The sequence below is a fragment of the Anabrus simplex genome, chromosome 1, assembly GCF_040414725.1.
Source record: "Anabrus simplex isolate iqAnaSimp1 chromosome 1, ASM4041472v1, whole genome shotgun sequence".
NCBI classification, from domain to species: Eukaryota; Metazoa; Arthropoda; class Insecta; order Orthoptera; family Tettigoniidae; genus Anabrus; species Anabrus simplex.
Window position 1 is genome coordinate 1,588,380,592 of NC_090265.1, and position 24,474 is coordinate 1,588,405,065.

Here is a 24,474-nt window from a genome sequence, read left to right on the forward strand (position 1 = left end):
AGGATGGCTGAGGTGGGAATCGAAGCCACCTCAACTTAGTTGACCTCCTGAGGCTGAGTGGACCCCGTTGCAGCCCTCGTACCACTTTTCAAATTTCGTGACAGAGCCGGGAATTGAACCCAAGACTCCGGGGGTGGCAGCTAATCACACTAACCACTACACCACAGAGGCGGACACAATTCTCATGTTAATTATTTTTAACTTTCTTCTGCTACTTGTGTCATTAGTTGACTTTTTTATTCGATGCTCTTTTATTTAAATGGTTTAAGTTTGCATTATTATTATTATTATTATTATTATTATTATTATTATTATTATTATTATTATTATTATTATTATTATTATTATTATTATTATTATTATTATTGAATATCTATTTGAAGACTTCACGCATCACTATAATCATGTTAGGACTCGGAAGAGTTTGGAGAAAGTTAGAAGTTTCAGAATCATTAGATTGCTAGTTAGTTGCCCTCAGTACGTGGCCCCGCATGGTTCACTAGAATAATCCGAGGCACAATTCACGACTAGATCCTACCTGTTGTACTGAGGGCAGCAGAGAAGATGCAACAAGCCGAAGATGATTTTGGTATCGATCTTATTTTGCGTGTTGCAGGTTGGCAGGCGTGGGCTCGCACCTGTGAGCGAATCTGTTCTCACTCCAGACTCCCAGCCCGAGCGGCGCGGACATGTCGGGGGCGGTGCTGGTCCTCGTGCTACTGGCCGCCCTGCACGCGGGTAAGTCACGTGATCACAGTCTCTCTCTCTCTCTCACTTACGTATTTATAAAAAAAAAGAACATTCTCTTCAATTGTACTGCTAAATATAATTTTCTAACTAGTGAGTTACTGGAAGAAGTCGGGACCGGAAAAATGTTACACCGTAAAGGATTGCATTTGTCCGAAAATTAATTGTGTAGTGATTAGTTGTGTTCGCTGAATTATTTGGATTGGGAAAGTATGACGTGTTCATTATCAGAGTGCTACTCTCTTATGAGATAGGCTGAGTAGCTCAGACGGTCAAGCACTGGGCTTCTGAGTCCAGGTTAGCGGGTTCAATCCCGGTTCAGTGTCGTGGTTTTTCTAGGGGCTAAACTAAAATCGTGTCAGTAGACATACCAGCACTTAAAAAACTCCCGTGAAACGTGACGTCTCAGAAGACATATTACCTGTAACATTAGCAAGACTCTAGGTATTGCTACGGCGTTGTTGTGATAGTAGTGTTGATGAGGATAGTGGGGTAAGTGATAAAACCTTCCACAGACCTCGAAAATTGATAAATAAATTACGTCTTCTAGCTCGAGGACCAGTAGTAGACATACATACTGCCAAGCAAAGTGGGTCAGCCGGTAGAGCACTGGCTTTTTGATGCTAAGGAGGTGGGTTTGATTCTGGCTCCATTTGGTGGTAATTGAAGATTCTCAAATACGTACGGTATATCTTATTGGTAGAAATACAAGCACGTGTCCACGTGAGATACATAATATAATTCTTACAATTATTATTATTATTATTATTATTATTATTATTATTATTATTATTATTATTATTATTATTATTATTATTATTATTAAACTCATGGTTCCGCAGCAGCACATTAAAGCCCTTAGAGTGTCAAGACCACTGTTGCTCAGCTGGATGACTTGCAGGTTTTGAATTGACATACAGTCAGTTTGAAGTCATCCTTTACCTATCGCTTGCCTTTCGTGAGCTTATTATTATTATTATTATTATTATTATTATTATTATTATTATTATTATTATTATTATTATTATTATTATTATTGTTGTTGTTGTTGTTGTTGTTCGGCTCCATGGCTAAATGGTTAGCGTGCTGGCCTTTGGTCACAGGAGTCCTGGGTTCGATTCACGGCAGGGTCCGGAATTTTAACCATAATTGGTCAATTTCCGTGGCACGGGGGCTGCGTGTATGTGTCGTCTTCATCATCATTTCATCCTCATCAGGAAGCGCGGGTCACCTACGGGCGTCAAATCAAAAGACCTACATCTGGCTAGCCGGACATGTCCTCGGACACTCCCGGCACTAAAAGCCATACGCCATTTCATTTCATATTATTATTATTATTATTATTATTATTATTATTATTATTAGTAGTAGTAGTAGTAGTATCATTATTATTACTATATATTACCGAGTGAGTTGGGTGCGCGGTTTGGGTAACGTAGTAGTGAGTTTGCATTCGGGAGATAATGGGATCGAACCCCACTGTTGGCAGTTCTGAAGATGGTTTTCTGTGGTTTCCCATTTCCACACCAGGCAAATGCTGGAGCTATATCTTCTTTAAGGCCACGATCGCTACCTTCACAGACCTAACCCTGTCGTTTCGCATAGTCGCCTTAAGACTTGCCAGTGTCGGCGCGACGTAAGACATATAGGCCTACTTTTTAAATGTGCAGTATGTCTACTACTTTGTCCCATTTCTTGATACGGGGTTGAGGATGAAGTGAGGCCGGATGCCTTTCGTGACGCCAGCATCAGTTGAGGAGCTAATGAAGACGAAGGTGAACGAAGTTGGGTAAGGAAGTGGAAGGAATCGGGTGTGGCCTATGAATAGGAACTGTCCCGGCATTTTCCTGGAAGTGAAAATGGGAAACCACAGAAAGCAATTCTCAGGACATCCAAGGTTATTATTAGGTCTATTATTATTATTATTATTATTATTATTATTATTATTATTATTATTTCTTTTCTTTCTTTCTTAATTTGTTCACCCTCAAGGGTTGGTTTTTCCCTCGGACTCAGTGAGGGATCCCACTTCTAGCGCCTCAAGGGCAGTGCCCTGGAGCGTGAGACATTGGGTCGGAGGTTACAACTGAGGATGAGGACCAGCACCTCGCCCTGGCAGCCTCACATGCTATGCTGAATAGGGGCTTTGTGGGAAAAGGGGGAAGAGAAGACTGGACAAGGAAGAGGGAAGGAAGCGGCCTTGGCCTTATATCAGATACCATCCCGGTATTTGCCTGGAGGAAAAGTGGGAGAATGCGGAAAACCACTTCGAGGATGGCTGAGGTGGGAATCGGGCTCCCCTCTGCTGAGTTGATCCTCCGAGGCTGAGTGGACTCCGTTCCAGCACTCGTACCACCTTTTAAATTTCGTAGCAGAGACGGGAATCGAACCCGGTCCTCTGGGGGTGGTAGCTAATCAGCTACACCACAGACGCGGACCATTCTTCTTTTTATTATTCTTCCTATTATTATTATTATTATTATTATTATTATTATTATTATTTTCTTTCGATGGTGGAGAAGGAATAACGTGCTCAGCTCTGTTCCTCGACAGCCATTTATTACGCGATTAAACCGATGTTTATAAGCAGGAGGAAATTGAATTGACCAAACGTGATCTAATAGGAATGATCAAAGTAAGGAGGCCGGGAGGTTACAATCGTGACCTCTGTGTCAGGTATATATCTAGAGTCGAAGAGGGAATTCACGGCAACCACTTTTACGACGACATAGTATGAGGTGTTTTCTTATTAGTTGCTTTACGTCGCACCGACACCGATAGGTCTTTTGGCGACTATGGGAGAGGAAAGGAATAGGAGTGTGAAGGAAGCGGCCCTGGCCTTAATTAAGGTACAGCCCCAACATTTGCCTGGTGTGAAAACGGGAAACCACGGAAAACCATTTTCAGGGCTGCCGACAGTGGGGTTCGAACCTACTATCTCCCGAATACTGGATATTGGTCGCACTTAAGCGACTGCAGCTATCGAGCTCGGTTTTGCTCTATTAACCAGCGTTTTGTCTTAGGTCTGACACTAGACACATCCCACTCGGATGAGTCATACTTTAAATCTTTAACGTCCAAAGTATGATAAATTTATAAATAATAATCAACAGTGTGCTTCATTTTGTTAATTTACGGACGAAAAGACTGTTAGTCACGCCCAAACTCAACTGTTTTGAGACTGCACTAAGATTTCATATTCATAAGGTTCAAGGTCACGCCAATAGTAGCAAAAAGATTTTAATGTGTATCCAACAAATAATTTTAAGATATTCAACAACTTCAACAGATCATAAATGTATCTATATCTGACTAACTTGTGACATTGTATTCAAATTTAGAAAAAGATTTTAAAGTTTCAAACACTACAAATAGTAATATTGTTTTAATAAGACGACGTAATATATAATCTATATATATAAAATTAGAGTTTTGTCTGTACATTGCACAGAATTTGAAAAGAATGGTATTTCTGTATCGGTCATCTCCACAGTAACGAGAAAATGCATTTTTTTTACTTTTCCGTAATGTCTGTCTGTCTGTCTGTCTGTCTGTCTGTCTGTCTGTCTGTCTGTCTGTCTGTCTGTACACGCATCACGAGATAACGGCTGAAGATAATGAAAATCGTAATGTAAAGTCGGGTGATGAACCGCTACAATCTAGGCTATAAATTATTTTAATTACGCTGAGTGAAATGGTAGTTTAGGGAAGGCCTGAAATTTAATTCTCACATATTTATGTTATTAGTGGTCGTGTCTTAATGAAAATCGCTAGACAAAGATGGGAAATAATTCGCTACAATATAGGCTATACACGCTGAGAAAAATGGTAGTTTAGGGGAAGGCCTAAAATTTAATTGTCAAATATTTATTTTATTAGTGGTCGTATCTTCACGAAAATTGGTATGCAAAGTCGGGGAATAGGTAGCTATAATCTAGGCTATCAATAATGTTATTCGCACTGAGTGAAATGGTAGTTTAGGGGAAGGCCTAAAATGTAATCTATATATATAAAATAAGAGTTTTGTCTGTACATTGCTCAGAATTTGAAAATAATGGTATTTCTGTATCGGTCATGTCCATAGTAACAAGAAAATGCACTTTTTACTTTTCCGTAATTTCTGTCTGTCTGTCTGTCTGTCTGTCTGTCTGTCTGTCTGTCTGTCTGTCTGTCTGTCTGTCTGTCTGTCTGTCTGTCTGTCTGTCTGTCTGTCTGTCTGTCTGTCTGTCTGTCTGTCTGTCTGTATGTATGTACACGCATCACGAGAAAACGGTTGAAAAGAATTTAATGAAAATCGGTATGTGAAGTCGGGGGATGAGCCTCTACAATCTAGGCTATAAATCATTTTACTCACGCTGAGTGAAATGGTAGTTTAGGGGAAGGCCTAAAATTGAATTCACAACTATTTATGTTATGAGTGGTCTAATGAAAATCGGTATGTGAAGTCGGGGGATGAGCCGCTACAATCTAGGCTATAAATCATTTTACCCACGCTGAGTGAAATGGTAGTTTAGGGGAAGGCCTAAAATTGAATTCTCAACTATTTATGTTATTAATGGTCGTATTTTAAAGAAAATGGGTATGCAAAAGTGGGGAATAAATTTCTACAATCTAGGCTGTCAATAATTGTATTCACGCTGAGAAAAATGGTAGTTTAGGGGAAGGCCTAAAATTTAATTCTCAAATATTGTTGTTATTAGTAGTCCTATCTTGATGAAAATCGGTATGCAAAGTCAGGAAATAAGTCGCTATAGTCTAGGCTGTAAATTATTTTATTCACGCTGAGTGAAATGGTAGTTTAGGGGAAGGCCTAAAATGTAATTCTCAAATATTTCTTATTAGAAGTGTAGTCGATGAATGCTAGATAACTAAGGTTATATAGTATTAAATTTCCTATTATTCATGTCTTATACATTGTTACCGTACTGGATATGATCACCAAGATATTCATGAATTTGAATTTTTGTTACTAAGTCCATATCAGCGCCGAGTAACGAGAAAATGGGTAAACAGTATTTAATGAAAATCGGTATGTAAAGTCGGAGAATAAGAAACTACAGTTTATGGTATAAAATATTTTATAAATCACAGAGTCGAAAGAAAACTAAATGTGTAGGCCTACAATATAGAAAGCTCATAACACTGATCAACAATGACATTACATTGACCATTGTTTGTCGTGATGTGCTTTGTGTCTTCTGTTGCCCCTCATCTCCGGTAGATATGATTACTGTTGCGTACAGAGTATTTTTTATTTGATTTCCGTCGCACTGACATAGATAGGTTTTATGGCGACAATGGGATAGGAAAGGGCTAGGAGTGACTTAGGCCTTAATTAAGGTACAGACCCAACTTTTGACTGGTGTGAAAGTGGGAAACCACGGAATACCATCTTCAGCACTGTCGACAATGGGGTTCGAATCCACTATCTCTCGGATGCAAGCTCACAGCTGCGCACCGCTAACCACACAGTCAACTCGCCCATTCGACAGAGTGTAACAGCCTGCCTGAATATTGATGGGAAGTAGCTGGTGAGTTAGATAACTTTCTTCTTTAGCATGCTATTCCCCTGATTTATAAATTTTCTGATACTACTGGTACGTAACACACTGGATCATCATAGCATTCGGGCTATTCAATCCCTACTCTGAGGTACTGATTGGAATGAACAGTGTACATATTTAGCGGAATAATGACAGATGAGTGTTCATGGCAATCTGCGGCCCGGTCATCCCAGCTCTGGAACTTTGGACTATTAGATTGGCACCGCAATCTAACCGCAGCACTGTTCGTTAAAAGTGATAAAACGTGCGGCTTTCCATTTGATCGAGTATTTTATATGATACCGTCAGCCGGGGTGACTACGGTCCCAGGGGTGACTATGGTCAAAACTGAGGAAAAATGTTTATTGTGGCTTATTCATATATTATATATTTTTAAAATCTCAATTTTCAAATTTCCCTCCAATCTAGGCACATTTTTCTTTCCAGAAAGGGAAAACTTGTGATTCTAACCTGAAATGCGTTTTTCTGACTATCATTTGTTTCAGCACTTGTTTTTTGACAGAAACAACAGTTGGCTAAACTGTTCATTGTTGCTTCTAGGTAATCACTTCTAAATATCATCTGAAAGTGTTGTTTACCTTTGTTTATTCCTTGTGAAGGTATGTATGTAATTTTATCTTTATAAGAAATTATTATGTACCTTAAAAGTGCAAATTTATAAACAATAGTACAATTGTCTTATTTTTGGGGGTTACTATGGTCTTGAGTATCAACTCATTGCAATTGTCTTATGGGTTACGTTAGATTACTCTTGTTAAAAATTATATAGAATTAATGTATTTATATTTTATTATTCACTTGTTTGTTTCAACTTCATGCTTGTGTCCTTTTTATTTCAGTGTTAGTGGCAAAATGGTAGGTCTGTCCTAGAAACTGACAATAATTCTTCAGTTGCTAGTGACATTGCTGTGTCTGTTTTAAGTTTCTTGAAAGAAATGCGCTATTCAAATTAAAGAAATGGCCCCACAAGAAAGAAGAGATGGTTTGTCGAGCCTGGAAAAAATGTCTCTCTGGAGGATATTGAACTTTGTCCACCTCTTCAAGATCAGTTTCAAGCAAGAAAAAGTGGTGAAACATCAGTTCTACCAATCTTCAGAAAGAAGCAGAAAAGGCGTACAAGAGAAAATTCATCAGACTCTGAAAGTGATGTTGAAATTCATTTAAATGGAAGTGATGAAGAAACTTGGAAAGAGATGAAAGTAGGACTGATGGCAGAAGAAGAAGAAGATAATGATGAAAGCTGTAGGAAACCAACAGCAGAAGGCTATGTTCTGGTTGAGTTTAGTACCAAGAAGAAAAACTGTATTACATAGGTAAAGTGATAGATGATGATGGTACTTGTCAAGAAGATGAAGTGAAAGTTATATTTTTTAGACCATGTCATGAATATTTTGGGTGGCGGAAGGAAGCAGACATTTATGTTATCAATGTGAATGAAATTCTTAAAATACTACCACCTCCAGTTGAGCAAAGGTGGGGGTAAGCTAAGCTTCTATATAAAGTTTACTGGCTACAACTTGAAATGAGACAATTATAAATGAAAAGAACAAATTAACCACATTTAGCAAATTTTCTTTAATGTTTGACATAATTGTAATTTTTTAGCTTTAGAATATAGTTAAATATAAGATTTCTCACATCAGTATGCTCGGAAAATCACGTTCTGTTCGACCATAGTCACCCCTTACTAATTCCTGCATATTTAGTAACAATTCTGGAGTGATTTTAATATGTGACCATAGTGTCCCCACCCCATGGGGTTACTATGGTCACTATATTTTCAGATGCGAGACAATTACCGGATGTTCAAAAAATTTATTTTAGTAAGTAGATGATAACCAACACTCTATACTAAATCATATTTCATTTTTACATGGATATCTCATAAAATGTGCAAGATATTCACAAAAAACTTTAAAAAGTGACCATAGTAACCCCAGTTGACGGTAGCATTGCTTTTAATCGCTACATTCATACTTACGTTTATTTTTGGTTTTTTTTTTTGCTATTTGCTTTACGTCGCACTGACACAGATAGGTCTTATGGCGACGATGGGATAGGAAAGGCCTAGGAGGTGGAAGGAAGCGGCCGTGGCCTTAATTATGGTACAGCCCCGGCATTTGCCTGGTGTGAAAATGGGAAACCACGGAAAACCGTCTTTAAGGCTGCCGACAGTGGGACTCGAACCCACGATCTCCCGATTACTGGATACTGGCCGCACTTAAGGGACTGCAGCTATCGAGCTCGGTACTTACGTTTTTGTAATGACCTATGTTGATTTCAGTTAGGAAAACCACAAAGTCAGTCTTTCTGAGAATCCCGTAGCGAAGCACGGGTACATCAGCTAGTCTATATATAAAATAAGTGTTTTGCCTGTGCATTGCTCAGAATTTGAAATGAATGATATTTCTGTATCGGTCATGTCCACAGTAACAAGGAAATGCATTTTTTACTTTTACGTAATTTCTGTCTGTCTGTCTGTCTGTCTGTCTGTCTGTCTGTCTGTCTGTCTGTCTGTCTGTCTGTCTGTCTGTCTGTCTGTCTGTCTGTCTGTCTGTCTGTCTGTCTGTCTGTCTGTCTGTCTGTCTGTACACGCATCAATAGAAAACGGCTGAAGTTAATTTAATAAAAATCGGTATGTAATGTCGGGTGATAAACCACTGCAATCTAGGCTACAAATTGTTTTATTCACGTTGAGTGAAATGGTAGTTTAGGGGAAGGCCTGAAATGTAATTCTCAAATAAGTTATTTATGTTATTAGTGGTGGTATCGATAAATACTACATAACTAACATAACTTTAGTTATGTCGTAAGTTAGTAGTAGTTATGTAAGAAGTTATTAAATTTCCGATCACTTATGTCTTATACATTGTTACCGTACCGCATATAATCAGAGATATTCATGAATTTGGATTTTTGTTACTAAGTCCATATCAGCGCCGAGTCACGAGAAAATGGGTGAACGGAATTTAGTGAAAATCGGTATGTAAAGTCTGAGAATAAGGAACTACAGTCTACGATATAAATAATTTTGTAGGACACCCTAATATCACAGAGTCGAAAGAAAACTAATGTGAAGGCCTGCAATATAGAAAGCTCATAAATTTTATCAACAATAACATTACATTGACCATTGTTTGTTGTGATGTGCTTTTTGTCTTCTGTTTCCTCTCATCCCCGATAGATAGGATTACTGCAGCGTACCGAGGTTTTTTTAATTTGCTTGACGTCGCACCGACACAGGTAGGTCTTATGGCGACGATGGGATAGGAAATGAATAGTGGTGTGAAGGAAGCGGCCTTGGCTTTAAGGTACAGCCTGGTGTGACTGGTGTGAAAATGGGAAACCACGGAATACCATCTTCAGGGTTGTCGGCAGTGGGGTTCGAATCCACTATCTCCCGGATGCAAGCTCACAGCTGCGCGCCCCTAACCACACGGGCAACTCGCCTGGTCGTACCGACTGTAACAGCCTGCCTGTATATTGGCGGGAAGTAGCTGGGGAGTAAGATAACTTTCTTCTTTAGCATGCCATTCCTCTGGTTCATACATTTTCTGATACATCTGGTTCGTAACACACTGGTTCATCATAGTATTCGAGCTATTCAATCCCTACTCTGAAGCACTGATTGGAATGAGTAGTGTGCATATTTAACGGAATAATGACACAGGAGTGTTCACGGCTGTCTGCGACCTGGTTATTCCAGCTCTGGAACTTTGGACTCTTAGATCGGCACCGTAGTACTGTTCGTTGAAAGTGAGAAAGTGTGCGGTTTTTCATTTGATCGAGTATTTTATATGATAACATTGCTTTCAATCGCTACATTCCTACTGACGTTTTTGTAATGACCTATGTTGAATTCAGATAGGAAAACCACCAAGTCAGTCTTTCTGAGAATCCCGTAGCGAAGCACGGGTACATCAGCTAGTGTTTTATATTCAAAAGAATTTTAATAGTTATTATGATTAAGTCTGTTAGCAGTAAACAATAAGTTGCAAATTATTAGAATAATGTTACCGATTTTAACCTTGTTTAAAAAGTGTATATAGCTGAAGATGTTCAATAATTGAACGAAACATGTCCTATGTTTTTAATAATTTGGCAATAAAATAAGGATGAGATCCTAATTTTATAATTGCTTATAAAGTATTGAATTGGTGGAAAACAAACTTTTATTGTTCTGCTTTAACTGACTTTCAATACGGAAAAATGAGGATAGTATCCTGCAATACAAAACTGTTCCTGTCATTTTCATTGCTTAATGTTAGCCCAATCATAAGAAACTGTTCCTGGCATTTTCATTAATTAATGTTAGCCCAATCATACAAAAGTGTTCCTGGCATGTTCACTGCTTAATGTTAGCCCAATCATACGAAACTGTTCCTGGCATTTTCATTGCTTAATGTTAGCCCAAACATACAAAACTGTTCCTGGCATTTTCATTGTTTACGTTACCCCAACCATACAAAACTGCTCCTGGCATTTTCATTGCTTAATGTTAGCCCAACCATACAAAACTGTTCCTGGCATTTTCATTGGTTAATATTAGCCCAAACCAAACCAAACTCCATGGCACCCACAGCTCTTCAAGGGCCTTGGCCTAACAAGCGACCGCTGTTCAGCCCGAAGGCCTGCAGATTACGAGGTGTCGTGCGGTCAGCACGACGAATCCTCTCGGCCGTTATTCTTGGCTTTCTAGACCGGGTAATGTTAGCCCAATCATACAAAACTGTTCCTGGCATTTTCATTGATTAGTATTAGCCCACTTAACCTCCATGGCTCAGGCGGCAGCGCGTCGACCTCTCACCACTGGATTCCGTGGTTCAAAACCCGGTCACTCCATGTAAGATTTATGCTGGACAAAGCGGAGGCGGGTCAGATTTTTCTCCGGGTAATCCGGTTTTTCCAGTCATATTTAATTCCAGCAACACTCTCCAATATCATTTCATTTCATCTGTCAGTCATTAATCATTGCCCAGGCTTCGGCAGCCGGCACAATTCCTATCCTCGCCGCAAGAAAGGGGCTTCATCCATTTCATCCCTGAAACGTCAATGACTGGAAAACAGGTTGTAGGTTTTCATTCAATATCAGCCCAGTCATACGAATATTGGAGTCCACTGTTCCCTTCTCAAACAAAGCGGCAAACCTTCACAAGACAGATGGAGAAACGTAGTTTTCTCGTGAGTGGAATTAAGAGGTTTTCATTGCCTACCAACGATATATGTACACGAGTAGGCCTATTATTAATGCGACAATTGCTATCATACTATGTATACTACTACTGAAAATGTTGAAGTGAACTGGATTTAGAGCCTTTTTTAAATAACAATGCAGTATAGGTAAGTGTTTTTACATACCTAGTCAAAGGAAGGTACAAATTATTGACACACATTTTAGAATGAATACTTACGAAAGGGGACTCCGTGTTGTGGTAGACAAAAACAATAAATCAAAACAAGATGTTATTGAAAATGAACAGGCTCAATTACTTTCTGAACAACTTACGGAAAACAGTTAGAAGCTACGATACAATTGCGTATCCCTTGAGATATTCCCGCGTACCCCTAGTAGTAAAACTGAAGGATATCCAGACTCAAAAGCTGACGACTAATTGAAACACCTACAGCAACACGCTCCGAGTTCCTCAGAGACTGTGGAAAAGGAAGCATTATTGCACCCGCTCAAAAGACTGAGTCCCAACCACCACTTATCTCAGGGGTGTTACGGTTCGAATCTAACGCAAACAATAAATAGCAACAAAAAAAATGAAGATACGGAATCTCCAATTAAATATATGGGCGCTGTCTAATTAGTACTAGAGGGTTGAACGGGGTACTCAAATGATTAACTTTGAGGCTCACCATAAAAACAAACAAAAATGCATTAAAACAGATCAAAGGGAAAAATGGGAGGCTCCGTCCTAGGAAAAGAGGACGGATATTTTAAACAGTCACCAGTGGTTTACTATTCTACAACAACAAGAACTTGGAACTGTTTCCTTGCAAATACTTAAGGAGAACTTTATTCAAAGATAAACTCGAACATACACATAATTTGTTAATCCTTATTTGCCCCTTATTTGGCAAATCATTCCTGGACCGAGCCCGATAGCTGCAGTCGCTTAAGTGAGGCCAGTATCCAGTAATCGGGAGATAGTGGGTTCGAACCCCACTGTCGGCAGCCCTGAAGATGGTTTTCCGTGGTTTCCCATTTTCACACCAGGCAAATGCTGGCGCTGTACCTTATTTAAGGCCACGGCCGCTTCTTTCCCATTCCTAGGCCTTCCCCATCCCATCGTCGCTATAAGACATATCTGTGTCGGTTGCGACGTAAAGCAAATAGCAGAAGAATAAAACCCCATACCATTCCTGAAAATTTACATAATAAATTTGACACTGTGTACCACTCATCCACTTGGGTGGTTGAACCATTGATTGCCGAGGGTTGAAACACGACCTTCGTGACAACACCACGACCAATTCTGGTCGAGATGTAGGGATTTGCCATCACATTTACTTAGCTTATTATTTACAACAACTTGACATTATTACGTCATTTTGCCAGCTGACTTCCCTAGTCTCCATCAACATTATCATCCGACATAATTCATTAAAATATTTCATTATTATTCTTATTATTATCATCATTATTTTCGTAAGAGGAGATCATCATTATCGTAACACTTAATCACCATTGATTTAGTATTTTAATTTCATATTTCACCATTATTATTCTCAGAAATAATAGAGTAAGTTCTTCTTCTGATGCTTCTTCAAATAACTAAAAATTCACAGCCTGTTTACAGTCATTCGACAGGGTCAGGAATGGAATGAATGAAGCCCCATCTAGCGGCGAGAATAGGAAATGTGCCGGCTGCCGAAGCCTGCCACACTTCTCTGGGGGAATGATAAACGACTGACAAATAAAATTAAATGTTACCGGAGAGTGTTGCTGGAATGACAGATGACGGAGAAAACCGGCGTACCCGGAGAAAAACCTGCCCCGCCTCCGCTTTGTCCAGCACAAATCTCACATGGAGTGACCAGGATTTGAACCACGGTATCCAGCAGTGAGAGGCCGGCGCGTTGCCGCCTGAGCCACGGAGGGTTTCTTTAAATTATTATTATTATTATTATTATTATTATTATTATTATTATTATTATTATTATTATTATTATTATTATTATTATCATCAGTTGTTTCACAGCAGTTAACCATTATTATTAATCCGTAACCTTCACTGTAACGATCCTGTTTTGGCACTAAGCGATCAGTTAATTCACGATTTACTTGGATTATTATTAGTCTATTATTATTATCAATTTTATATTTTAATTTCCAATCCTTATAATTTAGTTACATATGTTAAATCCCATATGAACAACCAAGAGCCGATTTCACATCTGTCGGGACACAGTAACGTTATTCGAACCACAAACTTAATTTCGTGCTGTTATTAATTCATGGGGACATCATGTCCTCTAAAGACAAATCTCAAATTCCATGACAACTCACGGCTGGGAATCTCCATCCAGTCCCTACGAGTGCTAAATTATTCTTTCCTTCTCATTTGAAGTCCATTTATTCCACTGGAACTCTTCAAACGTTTTATTTATTAATCCTCGATGCGTGGACTCTTCTACCACTCATAACACCGTAATCGGCATACAAAGGGCACTAGGATAGTATTGCAATAAGAATGGTTGGCTGGACACCCCTGTTATGGTGAGTGATGGAAAGAGGGGTGAAAACCGGTCTAGAAGACAGCAAGGCGTGACCTTCACACCAGTTCTTACCAAGCAGTGGGATTGAAAGCAAGTTAAGATGCCAGTGCGGTCTAAACGTGAATATCGCGCAATTACCCGCTACAGTTTTGCTCGTGGATTAACTGTTGACCAGTCCCTGGAGGTAATGACTTCTGTGCTGGCGAAAGACTGTCCACATCGGACAACAATTTTCCGCTGGTACAAAGTTCCAGAGGGGAAATTTTGGGGTTGAAGACGATCCTCGTTCTGGGCGAACGTCTGAATCAGTGACTGAGGAAAACATTGAAGCTGTGAGGAAAATGTTGCAGCAAGAGAAGCGGTCTACATAACGGCGGGTAGAAGAGACCCTCCACATCCCTGCACCAGCTATTCATTCAATTCTACACGACCATCTCCATGTTAGAAAGGTTTGTTCCCTTTGGGTGCCTCATTCACTTTCAGAGGAACAAAGGACACATCGAGGAATATGGTGCCGAAAAATGCTAAAACAGTTTGAAAATGGGGCTTCGCGTAACGTCAATAGCATCGTTACAGGTGATGAAACTTGGCTTTATTATTACGATGTCCAACAAAATCCCAGAACAAGATGAGGGTAGTCCTGTGACTGTGCGAAAGTCAAGGTTAGTGAAGAAAAGTATGATTGCAGTATTCTTCACTAAACGGGGCATCCTGACTCGGGTTGTGCTAGAAACACAAAGGACAGTTACTGCGAAGTGGTGCAGTGAGACTTGTCTGCGTCAGGTCATCCGGGCTCTCAAGCAGCTCCGTCCGATGTCACGGCTCAACACTTGGCTCTTGCATCACGACAATGCTCCAAAACATCGTGCTAATGTAACAATGGATTTTTTTAAGATTGTGTTGACTGTGCTTGATCACCCTTCATACAGTCCTGATCTTGCCCCCTGTGACTTCGTTTTCTTCTCAGGAGTGAAGATGAAGCTGAAAGGGCGGCGTTTTACATCCGACGAGGAGCTTCTGGCAGCATGGGATGAAGAGTGTGAAAATGTAACCGAAGAAAAGTGGCATAGTTGGCTCAGTGACTGGTTACGACGTATGGAGAAGTGTATTGCGTGTGGTGGAAATTATTTTGAAAAAGACTAAAGCGTTCACTCACATAGCAAAACTTTCCTAGTGCCCTTTGTATAACATCGATGTAGGCCTCAGGATTCATCTATTTTATTATCAACATCAGTACGACTCAACTTTATCTCATACTGGAGTTTTGTCCCGCTCGACTTCCAAAATCAAAACTGGGCTTAACCCACTCTGAGCCTTCAACATAGCGTGACCATCATATGTAAGTGCCTCCATCGCTTCTAAACAAATTATTTTGATTATTATTGAGTCCAAAATCATTAAATCTTAAATCATTTAAAAACCAGACTTACTACTCGAATTGAAGGCTTCCACGTGTCACATGTTATCTACACACTTAACTTCAACTTGCAATCATTCTATAAAATCAGGCCCGTACCTTATTCACAATGCATTATGATTATTATTATTATTAAACATTCACCGGGCGAGTTGGCCGTGCGGTTAGGAGGGCGCAGCTGTGAGCTCGCATCCGGGAGATAGTGGGTTTGAACCCCACTGTCGGCAGCCCTGAAGATGGTTTTCCGTGGTTTCCCATTTTCACGCCAGGCAAATGCTGGGGCTGTACCTTAATTAAGGCCACGGCCGCTTCCTTCCCATTCCTAGGCCTTTCCTCTCCCATCGTCGCCATAAGACCTGTCTGTGTTGGTGCGACGTAAAGCAATTAGCAAAAAAAATTAAACATTCATTTAGACATAACCTGTGTCCATTTATCACTCCGATACTTCTAATGATTATTATAATTGCTGTCCAGTGACGAAACATCGCGGCACACATAATCATTGCTATTTACATTCAAAGCAATCGGACATCAATCTTGTCCCACAATATTGAAATTCTCTGGCAACCCTCTACCTCTGGATAATCGTACAACATGCCTGAATATCTACAAAGTTTACGAGAAACTGGCCTAAGTCAAACACATCTGGAGCCCTTCTAAAATGAATCAATTTATCTTTAAGTGAATCATGCTCCTCCATAATTAACAACGAACACATCAAGCACTTGAAAACACAAAACCAACCCTAATCTACTCTACTAAATTACACAAGAAGAAAAAGTGTGCTTGATACAATTATTTCGGACGAGGAGCACGCCATCTTGCTGGTCTCCATGTCAGCATGTAGAGGTAATCTTTTACACATATCGATTTGACACATTTTGCATTGTAGAAAAACAAAAATTAACACTTGGAAGATTTTACACTATAATTTTAACAAAGGAATTTTTACACTGCTGGCCTTTTATCCGACCCGCTTAATATAAACATAAATTCTTCATTCCTTCCCGGCACTAAGGAACTCGTGATACACCGGTATCACCTTCAACGGCTCAGCGCGCACTCGAGTTTCGAACCCGGCACTTTCGTGAATGTTCGCATTTCTGCCAGCTTACGTTCGCTTGGCTGACCAGGTATCAGTTTGTAATCGACTGTTCACTGGCGTCTAATTATGCCGAACAACCGCGACCGTTCTCGCTTAATATGCACTGTTTTCCCTAGATATATTATATCACTCCTACCCGTAGGTTTATATTTAATTAGTTCCGTAAATATTTATACATTTCTATTGAATAATAGGTAGGCAATTGCTCGTAACTTTCTCCGGTATTCGAACTCACGATACTGTTGAATGTTCAAGTCCGTAACGCGTACTACTTTACGCACTGGATCACTGTGCTAACGAGCGTAGTAACGACTTGAATAAACTTTCCAGATTGTGTACACGTACTGACGCAGTGGCGGTTCTAATAACTTTCACAGTGTGTCATGGTTACACGTATTGGAACGTAGGAACAGCTCGACGAACTCTTATCAAGTGTCCCATCTATTTTTTTTGGGGGGGGGGGCGAAGCCCGCTCCCCCCGCGTGACCAACGACTCAATCTACATGGCCTCCGACATGCTATTATTTCTAAGAAGAAGAAAGATATAGCAGGGAAGAGTGGGAAGTGATACAAGGAGTATCTGCCTGTTTCCATCTCAGACACGCTACCAGGCGATATTGTATTAGGTATATGGTGTTGAAGTTTGGTATTGAAGGGTCAGGGAAAAACCACATAGGCAGAAAGAAGAAAGAGCCTACATGTAAAACCTGACATCTTTTGATAGCACATGCAAGGATGTGGGCTGGAAAAAGACCAGAGGTTGTGTTAGTTAGGAACAGGTAACATGCACAAAACATAAACCAATTCCTTGCCATTCCATCGTCTGGGGATCAGTCCGTCTGGGCACTGCTGTGACTAGCACGGTCCTTGCCGGCTGCGGAGCCATGCGTCAAGTACCACTAGGGCCCGCCGCACGACTCCACCTCCTTGGGGTACCTCGTACCCAGTCTCCGATCCCGGAGAATGAGGCCAAGCCCGCCGAGGCGGGGGCCTCCTGGAAGGGGCTGGGTCATGGCGCCGGTCCTCCCTCCTCTCTGCCCGCGCCGTGGCCCTGTAGACTGGGGAACTGCGGTGGGAGGTCGGGTGGCCCCCCGCGCAATTGGCGCACACCAGCGCCTCCTTAAGTGTTGCGCAGGCCGTGTAGTGGTGATCACCACCACAGCGGTTGCACTTCACTTGGAGTCCACAGCGAACCTGACGGTGGCCCCACCTCAGACAGCGGAAACACTGCAAGAGCTGCTGAGGGGGACGTTTTACTCTCACCTGACTGCCGCTACCCGCTGAGGTCCTCTCCTGATTGGCTCCTCGGTTGACTGCTGTCCTGGGAGCAGTCCTGGGTTGCGGCTGGGCGGCCCTCTCCTGGTGGTCCGGCGTCGCCTTCTGCTTCGTGGTCCGGCGTCGTCTTCTACTTCTTCCCGGGCGTGTCTTCTCGGCGGGGGAAGAGTCCTCGTCCTGGTGACCCTCCTCCCGGCCTGGTGACCCCAGGGTGGCTGATGGTTCCGCTGCGTCGCCGTCTCCTTCCTTCTCCTGGCTGGCGGCGGCGGTGGCGTCGGTCGGTGCTAACGCTTGACTGCGTTCCCTGTCCTGTGGGGCGCACATCGAGGTCTGCAGCTCGATAGACGTGCTGGCAGGCTGGGCCTGGACAGCAGCCTCAGAACGCCAGGGGGCGTCCTCCTCCACTGAAGTCGCACAGTCGCGGCGCCAGAGGGCGTCATGCCCCACCTCCGTGATGGCGTTGCTGGTTGCCGGCTGGGTGGCCAGGACTAGGTCGGTGTTAACCGCCCTATTCCTTAGCCTCCTCGGCGTCTCCCTGGTCTCCGTCGCGTCCCTGACTGCGCCGGCGTTCATCCCTGGCACTCCGTCCCTCCCTGGTAGACGGATGACCTGGAACAGAGAAGAAAGCTCCCTCTCTGCGTCGCGCATCCGCTCCTGGTCGTGATGCCGGATAATGAGGCCTCCTGGTAGGAAGCTCTCGACGGCCATGGTTGTCGAGATGATCCTGCCTCCTCGGCGAGGGCGCCGCATTCTGTCCAGGACGAGGCCCCGTTCAGAAGTTACAGGGCGCCCTGGCCTGTAGTACACGAGCAGCGCCTCGTACTCCGGGTCGGTGTGGCCTTCGGAGAAGAGAAAGCCGTCAGGGGGGTCGCACCCGTCCCTGTACGGCTCCGTCTCCACCTCGGTCTCCGGATCCCCCTGCTGCGGCTCCGGCTCGGGTGCAGGCGGCTCGTTGTCCTCTGCTGCCCAGCAGTAGTGCGGCGATCGCCACACGTCCGTCTTCTTCATCCTGGTCCTCCTGAAAGAGAATAAGTGTCCCATCAGTCGCCCTGACCTAGTATTTAAGTGAGTTCACCCCCTCCCCGAGTTCACCAGAGGTCACGTTAGAGTGAGCAGTTCCAATTTCCCCATTTGACTACATGGAGACCTGCCGTTGGCTTGAAGTTGGGGTCAACTAATGTGATGATATGATTCTTGCCTCTATGTCACATCTCAACTCATTTCGATCGCTGGTAATTATAGTAATTAAGATCTTTCTCCTGTATATTTGGCGGGCACATTCGCGCCATTTGTCGCGTCCCTTGCCTTCAACCAATCAGCGAATGGCGTGACTAATTTCTAAGAATTATGACAGTAAATCTTCATTAATTAAGAACTTTTAATATTGGGTCATGTTTCTAACATTGTCCTGATTACGAATCTGTATTCAGTTTTCCTTTATTAATTCTATACGCGAAGTTAATGTTTATAGCGCCTCCTATAATACTATGTTGGCTTGACTGTTTCTCCCCGGCAAATTTCACTATTGGTCCATAGCTAAGCGGGAGTTTGAAATCTCATGTTTTTCATTTAGCTGCCAACTACAGGTACACGCTTCAAACCCGTCTCCAGTCTTGGATTTCCCCCACGAATCTCGCATGATGTGCTCCCTTCGTTCAGTAGATCGGCTAGCCCTGGGCAACGTGTTTCCCGGTTGGGTTTGGAAATATCCCTTCCGTTCTCTTTCCAACTTGGCAATAATTCTTGGAATACTAATTTTGCTGGCCATTGTGTTTCATTATCTCTAGGGGAGACAGAAGTCTGTGTAGGTTTCACAATACCTTCCGAACTGGCCAGTGGGCACAATCCACAAATGTAAGATCTTCTGGCACAGCGAATATGAAATATATTCCTTTAATAAATAATTCTAATTGAATGACGCAGCTAACACTCCACCAGGGTACATTACAGTAGATAGTTATGAACTGAGGTAGCAGCGAACTCCCAGCCTGTTCGCCCCTTCTCTACTCACGAGCAGTTAAATCCAACACAGCTCAACTAACATTATTTGCTGTGTATAATTTTGAAACGCAATTTTATCAAATCAGTGATCTCACTTTATTTTTGTGTGCGCAGGATAATTTAATTTTACCTCTGTTTACACAGGTATTGTGATGAAATATCTCCTCACGTATTCATCCACTCTCGCATTTCTGCGTGAAAGGAACTGTAGATATATGGAGTATCGATTACAGCACATTGTCCGTAAACTGCATTCAAAATTTGTTTACTGCAGGTCCGAACTGAATCTGTCATGCTTTCACTTGCTTTAATCAACCATGGCCATGATCGTTAAAGTCTTTATGTGCCGGACACGGTGATTAGCCGGTTGCGTTCCGTTGGTGGAACATTGGTCAGCAGGGTACGAGAGGTAATATTGGGTCATATTTCTAAAATTGCCCTGATTACGAATCTGTATTCAGTTTTTCTTTATTAATTCTATACCAGAAGTTACTTTTTATAGCGCCTCCTATAATATGATGTTAGCTTGACTGCTTTTCCCCGGCGAATTTTACTATTGGTTCATAGCTAAGCGGGAGTTTGAAAACTCATGTTTTCCCTTTAGCTGTCAACTACACGCTTCAAACCCGTCTCCAGCCTTGCATTTCCCATGACGTCATTTCCAAGAATCTCGCATGACGTTCAGTAGACTGCACTGCGCGCTGGAAACCTGGATTCAGTTCCAAACTTCTCCGTAGTGTTCATGTGGAATGAGGACGCATGACGTTCTTGATGATGATTCGCCCATGAGATAGAGACCTTAAGCCTTGAACAGATAACTGTAGGCTATGTGCCGACACTGAGCTTCACCCTCCTACTACCTGCAGGTCTCTTATTTTCAGACCAAGAAAATGCTAAGATTGAACCTCAATTAAAGACACGGTCAATTCTTCACAATCCTAACCCTTTACTATCTCATCCTTACCAAAAATATTCGTGCGACGTTAAACCACTAGCAAAGAGACTCCTCCTATTGTCCGGCTCCATGGATAGTGTGCTGGCCTTTGGTCCAGATGGTCCATGGTTGGTTTCCCGACCGAATCGGAGATTTTAACCTTCATTGGTTAATTCCGATGTGCGTGCCATCTGCAACATTAGAATTCATCATAGGTCGGGCTCCATCCTCATAGACGCGCAGGTCGCCTATACGGCGTCAACTCGAATGATTTCCACCAGGCCTCTTGGGAGGCCACACGCCATTATACAGGGTCTTTCTTTATGCTTGGCAAGGACTTTCTTGCTCGAACTTGGCCGCCGTTGACAGGCCGGTACCGGCCGCTGGCGCGCGCAGTTTCCGCCACTTCCTGTAGTTGTTGAGAGCTGAGCTCCGAGATAGTAGGGTGTTCAATGAAGCTACTGCGTTCTGCATGTCGTATTGTATAGTGTTTGATTGTGATTGTGTATAATGCTGTAATGTATGTGAAATATTCGTTACGTGAACGTGCCCACTGGCCAGTTCAGAAGGTATTGTGAAACCTACACAGACTTCTGTCTCCCCTAGAGATAATGAAATACAATGGCCAGCAAAATTAGTATTCCAAGAATTATTGCCAAGTTGGAAAGAGAATGGAAGGGATATTTCCAAACCCAACCGGGAAACACGTTGCCCAGGGCTAGCCGATCTACTGAACGAAGGGAGCACATCATGCGAGATTCGTGGGGGAAATCCAAGACTGGAGACGGGTTTGAAGCGTGTACCTGTAGTTGGCAGCTAAATGAAAAACATGAGATTTCAAACTCCCGCTTAGCTATGGACCAATAGTGAAATTTGCCGGGGAGAAACAGTCAAGCCAACATAGTATTATAGGAGGCGCTATAAACATTAACTTCGCGTATAGAATTAATAAAGGAAAACTGAATACAGATTCGTAATCAGGACAATGTTAGAAACATGACCCAATATTAAAAGTTCTTAATTAATGAACGTGTATATCTGCTAAATCCACAAATGTAAGATCTTCTGGCACAGCGAATATGAAATATATTCCTTTAATAAATAATTCTAATTGAATGACGCAGCTAACACCCCACCAGGGTACATAACAGTAGATAGTTATGAACTGAGGTAGCAGTGAACTCCCAGCCTGTTCGTAGCAAATCGTGCGCTAGAACAAGACAAAAGTTTCGAGCGAAATTTCCAGGAAGACTCATTTCTATCAACGGACAATAAAATAACTGGCCAAGAGATTCAAACGTATAGGTTCAGTAAACAATAAAAATAGACGTAAAGTCGTTATCTCCTTACTGAAGCGTGTTTGGTAAGAGGATCATAAGTAAACATCTGTGGCCTCCTCGTAGCCCAGATTTAACGGCATGTGATTTTTATTTGTGGTGAATGTTAAAAAAGTAGTTTATGGGAACAATCCTCACACACTAAACTTAAAGACAATATAAGAGCTGCAATTGCATCCATCAGTGCTGAAGAACTTGGTAGAGTAACCGAGAACTTCATTAGGAGATGCCGATTATGTTTGGCAGTGCATGGGGAACATTTTCAGCATAAACTGTAAAAATGGTGAGTAAAATGCATAATGATTTTGAACACCGTATTCTGCCGCACATACGCACGCGCGGTAGCCGGCAACTGAACCGTCACTGGCGGCCAAGGTCGAGCGAGAAAGTCCTTGCCAAGCATAAATAAAGACCCTGTACTTCTGACTAGTGTTAAAAGGGAATGGAGCGGCGAGTTGGCCGTGCGGTTAGGGGTGCGCAGCTGTGAGATTGCATTTGAGAGATAGTGGGTTCAAACTTTGCTGTCGGCAGACCTGACGATGGTTTTCCGTGGTTTCCCATTTTCACACCATGTAAATCCTGGGGATGTACCTTAATTAAGTCACGGCCGCTTTCTTCCCACTCGTAGCACTTTCCTATCCCATCGTCTCTATAAGACCTATCTGTGCCGGTGCGACGTAAAGCAACTTGGTTTTTTTTTCAGGAACGGTTGTTTGGTTGTAATTGTCATTAAATGTATCACCACTACCACCACCTATATTTCTGCTCTGGTATAGTGGATACTTGTAAGTACTTAACAGCAAGCAACAATGTAGAAAGTTGTATGAATATGGTTTTTCTTGCTCTCCCATTTTTGCACCTGGCAAATGCTCGGGTTGTTCACTTTCCACTCCAAGCCCCTTCCTATCCCATCGTCACAATGAGACCTATCTGTGTCGGTGCGACGTAAAGGTAATTGTAACAAAGAGAATAAAAATGTACGAAGTAATGTGGAGAGATGCTCCTTCGGATAAAGTCGATGACTCGGATGGCAGTTTCCACTTCGGATAAAACTTACTGAAATACGTTGTTATTCATTGCGATATAGATTTATATTTTTACCTCTTTCCTTTGAAGAATAAGGAGATAATCATGTACACGTGACATCCCTCATTAGGTCTCAGGAGAACTTTTGAACATCATGGATACCGTGTATGCGTAAAGTATTTAAGTTGATTTCACCAACATACTACTATCACCAGCGTGTCATACACGGTCATTACTATCCGTTCTTAGAGCAAGCTTGTAGTTTTGTGTGATTGTTGATATCGTTATCGTGGCCACAGGACAATCATTCACTACTGATCTGCATTTAGGGCAGTCGCCCAAGTGGCAGATTCCTTATCTGTTTTTTCCTAGCCTTTTCTTAAACAATTGCAAAAAATTGGAAATTTATTGAACATCTCCCTTTGTAAGTTATTCCAATCCCTTTTTTTACTCAATTTGTCCTCTTGATTTCCAACTTTATGTTCATATTCTGATCTTTCCTATTTTTAAAGACACCACTCACACTTATTCGTCTACTGATGTCATTCCACGCTCTCTCTCCACTGACAGCTCGGAACATACCACTTAGTCGAGCAGCTCGTCTCCTTTCCCCAAAGTCTTCCCAGCCCAAACTCTGCAACATTTTTGTAACGTTACTCCTTTTGTCGGAAATCACCCAGAACAAATCGAACTGCTTTTCTTTGGATTTTTTCCAGTTCTTGAATCAGGTAATCCTGGTGAGGGTCCCATACACTGCAACCATACTCTAGTTGGGGTCTTACCAAAGACGTATATGCCCTCTCCTTTACATCCTTACTACAGCCCCTAAATACGCTCATAATCATGTGCAGAGATCTGTACCGGTACCCTCTATTTACAATCATATTTATGTGATTACCCCAATGAAGATCTTTCCTTATATTAAGACCTAGGTACTTACAACGATCCCCAAAGTGAACTTTCACCCCCACGAACGCAGTAATTAAAACTGAGAGGACTTTTCCTATTTGTGAAACTCACAACCTGACTTTTAACCCCGTTTATCATCATACTATTGCCTACTGCCTACTACTTTCAGCACGTGGAGTTAGAAATGCAGTGACAAAAATTTTCTTTTCCGAAATACATACATTGGCCGGAATTCGAACTACGATTGCTTTGGTGTAAAGCTTGTGATTAAACCAGTCAGCTATCACGCCCCTTCAACATACATTCACTCTGTATTTAGGGACACAGAGTAGCACGCATTGATAAGACAGCTCTTATAAATTGTAATGCTTCAGCAAGATTCTTTTTCAGTTCCCTTGTTTACATGCCAGTATGAACCACGTGAGATGGTATAG

General features: G+C 42.0%; 1 protein-coding gene across 1 annotated transcript in view; it reads left to right on the forward strand.

Moving 5' to 3' along the window:
• Positions 1-678: 678 nt before the first annotated feature.
• LOC136881090 (UPAR/Ly6 domain-containing protein crok-like) overlaps positions 679-24,474 on the forward strand; it is a 224,101-nt gene continuing 200,305 nt past the window's right edge. Inside the window, exon 1 of the mRNA XM_067153715.2 lies at positions 679-738. Within this exon, the coding sequence (XP_067009816.1) occupies positions 690-738 (49 nt within the window). The 5' untranslated portion in view covers positions 679-689. The remainder of the gene's footprint in view (positions 739-24,474) is intronic.